The sequence below is a fragment of the Crocuta crocuta genome, unplaced genomic scaffold (genome assembly GCF_008692635.1).
Source record: "Crocuta crocuta isolate KB4526 unplaced genomic scaffold, BGI_CrCroc_1.0 scaffold394, whole genome shotgun sequence".
NCBI classification, from domain to species: domain Eukaryota; kingdom Metazoa; phylum Chordata; class Mammalia; order Carnivora; family Hyaenidae; genus Crocuta; species Crocuta crocuta.
In genome coordinates, this window is record NW_027531920.1 from 803,457 (window position 1) to 814,667 (window position 11,211).

The 11,211-nt window shown below is 35.4% G+C and overlaps 1 protein-coding gene across 1 annotated transcript in view; it reads right to left on the reverse strand.

Annotated features, from left to right (window-relative positions):
- TEX11 (testis expressed 11) overlaps positions 1-11,211 on the reverse strand; it is a gene marked incomplete at its 5' end in the record, with an annotated part of 187,803 nt that overhangs the window by 162,823 nt on the left and 13,769 nt on the right. The window contains one exon of the mRNA XM_077774971.1: positions 5,774-5,859. Coding sequence (XP_077631097.1) covers positions 5,774-5,859 — 86 coding nt within the window. The remainder of the gene's footprint in view (positions 1-5,773; positions 5,860-11,211) is intronic.

Genomic DNA, 11,211 nt, shown 5'->3' on the forward strand with positions numbered 1-11,211 from the left:
TTATTTTTTATAGAACACCTTCATTGTTTTATCCAATTCTCCATGATTTTGTTCAATTCATCTTCTGTTATCTTCTCATCTGTCTCTAACAAGAGATCACCAATTAGAAACTGTCCTATGTATAGTCTTTGGCTTGCTTTCATTCCACTAATATTCCCTATTTACAGTCCATTTTGAAAAAACTCAATCCCTTAAACCCTCCAAATGCATTTCAATAATTGTCATGTCTTCCTTGTCATTTAACATACTAAAAGACCTTTTAAAAACTGTTTGTGTGCACGCCTTGGTGGCTTCAGTAGGTTGAGCATTGGACTCTTGATTTTAGCACAGGTCATGATCTCATGGTTTGTGAGTTCAAGCTCCACGTGGGGATCTGCACTGACAGCACAGAGCTTACTTGCAATTTTTTCTCTCTCTCCCTGTCTCTGCCCCTCCCCCCACTAAAAATAAATGACTAAACGTTTTTAAAAACTAAAATGTTAATACTGAGCATTTAAGAGTGTGGGATTACAATGGACTTTTACTTACCATATATTTTTGCAACATTAAAATTTTTATAATTAGCATATGTATCTCCTTTAATCAGCAAAGAAATCTTTTTTTTAATCAGCAAAGAAATTTTTAACATTTTTACTATATGCATGAGTATTACACTTTCATTTTAATTGTTCTCCCCGACATTTAATTTGCCACAATTAGCAAATAGGTCTTCTTACAGCAAAAGGAAAAAAAGTCAGCCTCCCAGGTATTTCCCAGCCAGTAGCTCCATGTAACATAGTTGAGTTATTTAGAAAAAAACTACTAGACATAAAAAAAAATTATCCATGATTAAGAATATGAATAAGGTTTTGGGATTAAGGTTTCTCCCCTCCCATGGAGAAAAAAAAATCTGTAAAATCTCTGCAGTATATCTGTAACCCCAAAGCCTTTTGAGTTAGCCTTATTTTTATTTGTTTCGTTTCCAGAGCTTCTCTTAGAATACTAGTTAGTTACAGTGTAACTTCTGTATACCTTTTATAAAAAGCCAAATTCAGGATAATATATGTCCAAATTATTAGGGCTTTAAAAGATCAACACTAAATTTAAATTCCACCAGGGTAACTGAAATCCCCTACACCATGGAAGAAAGAAAGTTCTATATCAATAGTCTCTTCCCATCTACTTATACTTGTCTTCTGCTAGGTGCAGACAGAGGAGCTCAATAAGCAAGAAATACAAAAGGAGAAGAGTAGGAGGGAAAATATGTGGGTTTTTAAATTTATTTTTTAATAATCTCTATACCCAACATTGGGCCTGAATCCACACCTCAAGATTAAGAGTCATATGCTCTTCCAACTGAACCAGCCAGGTGGCCAAAAAAAAATGCGTTTTATTAAACAAAAAGAACACTTAAATATTATTTCCAAAGCTAGCATTCTGATTTCAGAGATCTCAAATTTTACATTCAACAGATCTTAACTAAATTTGTCACTGAATACACTGAGCCAGGTACCTTGATGCCTATAATAAAGTAGGCTAAAGGATTCCCAAATTTCATTCATAATTACAGCAGCCTTCCCTTAATCTGTGGCATCTCTAATAAGGACACATGATCAAAAGAGTATGGTAGAAAGCAAGAATAATAGCAGCTGTTATTGAACTTTTCATAGCAAAAGAAGGGAGGGAGAGACAGGGGCGCCTGGGTGGCTTAGTCGGTTGAGCGTCCGACTTTCGCTTAGGTCATGATCTCGCGGTTCCTGGGTTCGAGCCCCGCGTCGGGCTCTGTGCTGACTGCCAGCTCAGAGCCTGGAGCCTGTTTCAGTCTGTGACTCCCTCTCTCTCTGACCCTCCCCTCCTCACGCTGTCTCTCTCTCTCTCCTAGAAATAAATAAAAAACATTAAAAAAAAAAAAAAAAAAGAAGGGAGGGAGAGACAAAAACTGAGAAAGGTCCTGAACTGAGTGAGATGTGTTAACAAGAATTGAGGGCAGAAAAGAACTTCATAAACAATACCCACCACCACCCTTTATGTTCCAGGCTTCTATTTCAACAAATCTAATATAATATAGCAACTTTCATATCTTATTTGTGTAAAACTGTGGTTATTCCTTTTAGACTGAAATGTNTAATTTCAAAAGACTTACTTTCCATGGCCTCCTTCTGGTGTAAAATTTATAGTGTAGGTGCCTAATTAGTAACTATTTATTTCTGCTATATCACCAACTGCTCCCAATAGTCAACACATGGATTATTAAAGCAGAAAGAAAATTGGTTCCAAAGATTAGCAATGTATGATAGAAAACGTAGGTGTTTGCCTTTATGATATAGTTACCTGGGAAATCAGTAAGTAATCCACATTTGATTGACTATGATAAATTTCAGAATAAACTAGGGGACTGGGCCACATTAGGGTTCATTTACTGTAAACAGCAAACACATCTAGAGATAGCAACAACAGCTACCATTTACTGAGGAGTTTTCTGTTTCCCAAGCAAGTTACTGAACGCTCTACAATACATATATCAACATATTTAAGTTGTGTAATTGTAAAAAGTAGGTATCACAATATTAACAATTTCACACCAAAGTCACAGATGATTAAAATTTTGACTGAGTTGATCTAATACTAGAAAAACTATGTATTGTGCTTAAATTCCTATTGTTAATAACATTGATAATTATTTTTTGCCTCTTTTACAACTCATTAAAGCATAATTTTTTAGGGCATTTGAAAATATTTCACCAAGTTATTTTTATATCCCCAAAAGAGGAGAAAAACACAATCCGGCAGAGATTAAAATGATATATAATAACTAGGGCTAGATAAAATTCAAGTTTTTCCTGTTTTCCCCAATCTCATTCTAATTACAAGAACACAAAAGACTCAAAATACAGTTGTTCTCTATTAAATTTATCATATAGATTTTGATGAAAATCTGACTGTGGGTCAAATTATATTCCTAGAAATATAGCCAATAAATACACAGTAAAAATCTGACAGGGGCACCTGGCTGGCTCAGTTGGTTAGGCATCAGACTTCAGCTCAGGTCATGATCTCACTGTCGTGGATTCAAATTACATTGGGCTCCCCCTCTTTCTGTCCCTTCCCCCACCCAAAATAAAAAAAACATTAAACAAATTAAATGAAATCTGTTATAAAACCCATGATAAACTAGTCAGCTCCTTTGGTTATAACTGAAATAATTCAATTTAGTAAAATGTTATTTTATAAAGGTAAAGTGATTTCTACTTGTGTGAAGCAGTTTAAATNGCAATTGCTATAATCTTAAACACCATATCTGAATTTATTTCCTTAATGGCTAATGACATTTTCACTATAGTCAAACTGACCCTGAGAGCATCTCCAAATATCCAGAACTAACCCTATACTGAGAATGGAGAAACAGAACTGATTTGATATATTTCACTCCATAATCCCCTGATGTGCAAAGCACCTTATGTGACATCTCCAGAAAATACATTTTTCACATAAACTCTTTTAACTAGCAATTATTAAGTATCTACTATGTGTCAGAACCAGTGCTGTGCCTGGATATTTGACCAAAGACAGAGTTCTTGTATATAGTTGTTATATTTTTACACTATTTCCTTAATATTTTCAGATTCAACAAAACAGTGCAAATATTAGTATAATACTGATCATATAATAAGTGCTAAATATATACTTATTTGACTGATATTAAAATACCAAAATCACTTAAGACTAACAATTTTAGCTGATCCTGATCTTACTCTCACCCATCTAACCTTACATCACTCTGGGTTTGGCAGACAGCAACATGTACCAAAGCAAAAAATATTGTTTAAATTTCATATTCTTGATGGTGATACAGGAGGAATGAAAGAAGAACATACACTTCCGTTACATCAAGAATGGAATACATTTTCCTATCAACTGGCAACATGTAAGTATAAACAACACATGTTAAATGAATAAATAAATTCAGCTTGTTGGCTTTTGAAGTCAGAGAATGTTTAAATTGACAAAGTCCATATAGTTAAGTATTAACTGAACTGTATGATCATATCCTTAAATTTACATTCATTAATTTTACTTATATTACCTAAGCCAGAAGGAACTTTCTTCATATTTATTCTGCTTGTANATCACAATATTAACAATTTCACACCAAAGTCACAGATGATTAAAATTTTGACTGAGTTGATCTAATACTAGAAAAACTATGTATTGTGCTTAAATTCCTATTGTTAATAACATTGATAATTATTTTTTGCCTCTTTTACAACTCATTAAAGCATAATTTTTTAGGGCATTTGAAAATATTTCACCAAGTTATTTTTATATCCCCAAAAGAGGAGAAAAACACAATCCGGCAGAGATTAAAATGATATATAATAACTAGGGCTAGATAAAATTCAAGTTTTTCCTGTTTTCCCCAATCTCATTCTAATTACAAGAACACAAAAGACTCAAAATACAGTTGTTCTCTATTAAATTTATCATATAGATTTTGATGAAAATCTGACTGTGGGTCAAATTATATTCCTAGAAATATAGCCAATAAATACACAGTAAAAATCTGACAGGGGCACCTGGCTGGCTCAGTTGGTTAGGCATCAGACTTCAGCTCAGGTCATGATCTCACTGTCGTGGATTCAAATTACATTGGGCTCCCCCTCTTTCTGTCCCTTCCCCCACCCAAAATAAAAAAAACATTAAACAAATTAAATGAAATCTGTTATAAAACCCATGATAAACTAGTCAGCTCCTTTGGTTATAACTGAAATAATTCAATTTAGTAAAATGTTATTTTATAAAGGTAAAGTGATTTCTACTTGTGTGAAGCANTAAATTAAAACAAGTATATCTCTTATAACTGTATAAGCCTGTTCTGCAAGACATGGTTCTTTACAGACTGTGATCAATCTTTAGGCTTTGAAAAAGTCTTTTACATAAAAAGTTATTTGCATAAATATTTTGTTAGAGCTATATATACCTGCAATTGCTATAATCTTAAACACCATATCTGAATTTATTTCCTTAATGGCTAATGACATTTTCACTATAGTCAAACTGACCCTGAGAGCATCTCCAAATATCCAGAACTAACCCTATACTGAGAATGGAGAAACAGAACTGATTTGATATATTTCACTCCATAATCCCCTGATGTGCAAAGCACCTTATGTGACATCTCCAGAAAATACATTTTTCACATAAACTCTTTTAACTAGCAATTATTAAGTATCTACTATGTGTCAGAACCAGTGCTGTGCCTGGATATTTGACCAAAGACAGAGTTCTTGTATATAGTTGTTATATTTTTACACTATTTCCTTAATATTTTCAGATTCAACAAAACAGTGCAAATATTAGTATAATACTGATCATATAATAAGTGCTAAATATATACTTATTTGACTGATATTAAAATACCAAAATCACTTAAGACTAACAATTTTAGCTGATCCTGATCTTACTCTCACCCATCTAACCTTACATCACTCTGGGTTTGGCAGACAGCAACATGTACCAAAGCAAAAAATATTGTTTAAATTTCATATTCTTGATGGTGATACAGGAGGAATGAAAGAAGAACATACACTTCCGTTACATCAAGAATGGAATACATTTTCCTATCAACTGGCAACATGTAAGTATAAACAACACATGTTAAATGAATAAATAAATTCAGCTTGTTGGCTTTTGAAGTCAGAGAATGTTTAAATTGACAAAGTCCATATAGTTAAGTATTAACTGAACTGTATGATCATATCCTTAAATTTACATTCATTAATTTTACTTATATTACCTAAGCCAGAAGGAACTTTCTTCATATTTATTCTGCTTGTAGGCTTCTATTCCAAAGTTGTAACAAAGAATATGAAGATATCCAGTCTGTAATATTAAAAAAAAAGTCAGATTCTTGATTTCTTTAACATTAAAAACTCTATAACAGTTCAAGAGTCTTTAAGACATATTCTGTACATCAAAATAGCCACTCTTCCTTATCAAAACCTCCAAAATTATGTGAAGAGAAGCTATAAAATATTCATGTTGAGGCATTAGTTATATATGGAATATACAATACATTACTACTAGAACTTGAAAGGTACTTTGTAACAGGAAATGGGAAACCTAATCATTGCCCAGCAAAAGGGCAACCTCTTTTGTAGGTTGCCAGATCCAGTAAAAGGAATTAGATCTGNGGAATATTTTTAAAGCAAGACAAGTTTTTAAACATTCTAAGGTTTTGGGGTGCCTGGATGGCTCAGTCAGTTTAGCGCCCAACTTCAGCTCAAGTCATCATCTCACAGTTTGTAAGTTCAAGCCTGACATGGGGCTCTGTGCTGATAGTGTGGATGGAGCCTGCTTTGGCTTCTCTATCTCTGTCTTTCTCTGCCCCTCCCCTGCCCCGTCTTGCTCACTCTCTCTCAAAAATAAATTTCAAAAAATTCTAAAGTTTTGAAATACATCCAACACACTGTCTAGTCATAGGGCTTATTTAGAAAATAGCGTAATGAACACTCTTTAACAAAAAAATATTCTTTTTTTTACTGTTTATTTACTTTTGAGAGAGAAAAAGAGATACAGTGTGAGCAGGGGAGGGGCAGAGAGAGAGAGGGAGACACAGAATCCAAAGCAGGCTCCAGGCTCCAAGCTGTCAGTCAGCCCCAACACGGGGCTTGAACCCACGAACCGTGAGATCATGACCTGAGCCGAGGTTGGAGGCTTAACCAACTGAGCCACCCAGACACCCGCACAACAAAAATATTCTTTACATAAATTACCACTAAGATAAAAGTAGAAATGAGTATGTGAATGGTGCCATAGGAAAATACTTTTTATGGATTATCAGCATCTTTGTGCATCAATGCCATATCGTATGTAATTTTCATCTGTGAAAATACTGGGAAATGGCATAAGAGAAAAATTTTTTAATACTAACAATTTATCCAACTATCCCTTCCCTTCAATATTTACAAATACCATCTATCCAAAATCTGATATACCCATATAATGGAATCCTTTATAAGTTTTACCTGATAAGACTACAGACGCAGACCTTCAATTAAGAATCCAAGATCTGAGGCAAGTTATTCATAAGTAATGTGTAAAGACCTGTCTTCCTTCAAAAAAGTTTCCTTGTGAATTACAGTACATTCAGAAAGAAATTCAATATGCATGCCTGAGCACTTTAGACCCTACTGTATATTTGAATCTAAACTAAAGAACAGCCTTGGTAATGTGGGTCTGGCAAGAATCCAGAAGTACTTAAATGCATTCTTGACATTTCAGCAGAAAAAGCTTAACTCATTACATGCCCCAGATCCCAAAGGTTCACACACCAATTATACGGCTATATTGGCATAATGCAGCTCACATCCACTTGGTACAGAGAAGCCTGCAACTAACTTATACAGAAGAAAATGGAAAATAGAACTTTCTATGAACATCTAATTGTACTGAGTCTTCATTCACTTTCGTCAGTATTTGTCAGGAGCCTCACAATACCTTCAAGTGTACTTACTTTCAATGTTACTTCCTAGGAACAAAAAAAGAATACAAAATAATAAAGTTAAAACAACAAAGCTATAAAATACTAAAATATCTTTCAAGAGACCCACAGCTTATGTTCATTGTAAGACAAGAAAAATCTTTTAACTACTAATATTGCTCCATGCACTCATTTATAGATTCAATAATAAATATGTACTAAGCATCTCCTACCTATCAGGCACTAGTTTAGTCATTAGAGGTAGATCAGCGAACAAAACAGACAAAATGGGGTATGAAGTACTAAAATTCACAAAAATAAGTCTTTAAAAATATGTTACCAGCCTTCCATGGAGTGCTAACCTCTCATTTTATAAGCAATATACAATGGCAAAAAAACAGGGGCGCCTGGGTGGCTCAGTCAGTTAAGTGTCCGACTTCGGCTCAGGTCATGATCTCACGGTTCATGGGTTTGAGACCTGCATTGGGCTCTGTGCTGACTGCCAGCTCAGAGCCTGGAGCCTGTTTCAGATTCTGTATCTCCCTCTCTCTCTGACCCTCCCCTGCTCACGCTCTCTCCCAGAAATGAATAAAACATTAAAAATTAAAAAAAAAACAAGGCAGAGAAGGACAAATATCATATGTCTGCACGTATAGGAGGATTAGGAGGAACTTAACTGAGGACCAAGGGGGAGAAGAAGGGGGGAAATGGTGGGGGAAAAGGAGAGAGGCAAACCATGAGAGACTCTTGAATACTGAGAAACAAACTGAGGACTGATGGATGTGGGGGGGAGGGGGGAGATGGGCATGGAGGAGGGCACTTGTGGGGATGAGCACTGGGTGTTATGTGGAAACTAATTTGACAATAAACTATTTGTAAAAAAAAAAAGAAAGAAAGAAAGAAAACATTAAATTTAAAAAAAAATAAAGTTATTTACTAGGGAAAAATTTTTTTTAAAAAAACAATGGCAAAAAACCAATACCAAGAAGGTAGAGATCTGTAAGTCTGTTGAATATTGGTCATACAGAAAGGGACTTATGCAAGCTCCAGGACCCACGGGATCTCTAGAACCTCCAGCCACTGCTATATCTACCAGCCCAGAAATGATAGCTCCAACTGAATATCTACTTTACAATGACAATATGAGATTATATGGATGATTTTTAAAACTCTATTAGATACTGCTGCTAAAAATGCATTTGTTCACTAACTTTTCAGTTCAATCAGAGGCTTTGTATTTTTAATTAACTAGTGGATGAGTTCATAATCTGCAACTTACTTTATATATTAGGATTTTAACTCAAAAAAACAAACCTTGTATTATTTTTCCAGTCCCAAGTTCCGAGCTATTTTTCTTTGTGGTTTTGTTACTTTTATACATTTACAGATCATGTATTTTTAAATTTTGTTCAATTAAAATAGTATAGAAATAATTGGATGATAATTGCCTGGCTTTCTTCCTTACTGGCTTTAAGATATTTACCTTCCAATCCCTCCCTGACAGCTTTCTTTAATCCTCAGATAGCTCAATAATAATCAACAATAGGTCATTAGTTATTTCTCTTGTACCCTAAGACACAATTTCCCAAACACTTGATTTATCTGCCTCTCAACAATACAGAATTACCTTCTACCCTCATGTTATCACTTTACAGTAATTTCTAACCCAGTTTTGGCATACAGGAAGATGTCTCAGAAAAAAGAGGGTTAGATTATTTAATTCATTCATTCCTTTTAAGCAAATAACATTATGTTAGCTCTTCTCTAACCTGTATCCAATCATTTCCTCTCATTGTAAGATTTCCTGCTCTAGATTTTCAGATCCCCTGTCTAAATCTTAAGTCCATCAAAAACACACTAAATAATTTCATTGACCTTTAAAATTGTTAGCGTCCTGGAATAGCGGGGTAGCTCAGTTGGTTGAGGATCTGAGTCTTAATTTCAGCTCAGGTCATGATCCCAGGGTGGTAAGATCGAGCCCCATGTCAGGTTCCATGAGCATGGAGCCTGCTTTGGATTCTCTCTATCCTGCCTCTCTTCCCAACTTGTGCTTGCACGCTCGCTCTCTGTCTCTCTCAAAATAAATAAATAAGCTTTAAAAAATTAAAACTATTAGTGTCCTAACAAGATAATTCTATCAACCACCTTCCACATAAAATACAAACTCTTAACTCTAGAATTAAAGGTCATTTACTAGTAGCCCTATCCTGACAAAGGCATAATTACTCTTGTGTTATATATCCTAGATCTTCTAATTCAGCTCTTTCCTCTCTCTCTACATGTGCTTTTCCCTCTAATACTGTACAAGATACCAAAAATTTTCTTTTCCTAAACACCACGTAAGAGTCTCCTCTCATATCTTTCAATATACTATTCAATGTCCACTTAGTCTCCAAAGTATATATATTAAGGAAAGGTCTCTGTACTTTAGTAATTTGTAATGTGAAATAGATAGCAACAGAGCCAGAGCCAAAAGAAAGAGGTGGTAAAAACATTAAAATGCAAACAATCTAAGAGATTTTACAAAAAAATAATTTTAACTATTAAGAGTTTAGAAAAGTGGGGCGCCTGGGTGGCTTAGTCGGTTAAGCGTCCAACTTTCGCTTAGGTCATGATCTCGTGGTTNAAGTCATGATCTCAAGGTTTGTGGGTTCGAGCCTCATGTCAGGCTCTGTGCTGACAGCTGAGAGCCTAGAGCCTGCTTGGGAATCTGTGTCTCCCTCTCTTTCTGCACCCCCCGCCCTGCTCGCTCACTGTCTTTCTCTCAAAAACAAATAATTATTTTTAAAAAATTAGAGAAGACCATACTAGATTTGGGGCACCTGATTGGCTCAGTTAGTTAAGCATCTGACTCTTGATTTCGACTCAGGTCATGATCTCACAGGTGGTGAGTTCAAACCCCGCCTCAGGCTCTGCAGAGCCTGCTTGAGATNTACTTGCAGTCCGTTTCTTTAAAATGAGTAGAGAGGGGCCTGGGTGGCTCAGTCGGTTAAGGGTCTGACTTTAGCTCAGGTCATGATCTCATGGTTTGTGAGTTCGAACCCCACATCGGGCTCTGTGCACTGACATGGTGAAGGCTGGTTGGGATTCTATTCTCTCTCTTGCTAAATAAATTTAAAAATTTTTTTGATGTTTGTTTCTTTAGAGAGACAGAGACAGAGACAGAGAGACAGAATGCGAGCAGGGAAAGGGCAGAGAAAGAGAGACACATAGAATCTGAAGCAGGCTCCAACTCCGAGCTGTCATCACAGAGCCCAACGTGGGGCAGGAAGTCATCAACCATGAGATCATGACCTAAGCCAAAGTTGGATGCTTAATTCACTGAGCCACCCAAGCACCTCAATAAATAAGCTTTAAAATAAAAATGTTTTAAACTGGTAAAAATACCTAGGTAAATATAAAAGTCAGCATGATTGTAGTTTTGGATTATAAATCTTTTTTTCTATACGATTTAAAGGGAAAATATATTTTAAATAAATATAAATCTATGTTATTGGGCACACAGTATATGTCATTTTTGAACACAGATGTATAGCAGCAGAGTTTATGTAAAATATTAAAGCTAATAAGGAGCTAAGATGGCAGAGTAGTACGAAGAGCCTAGGTCTGCCCCATCCCTCGAACACAGCGAGCAGCTAGATATATCATATCACTGTGCATACCCAATAAATCAATCTGAGGACTGACAGAACAAACTGCACAACTACAGGGAGAGAAGAGGCCACACTGTGGAAGGGAGGAGGTGCGGAGAG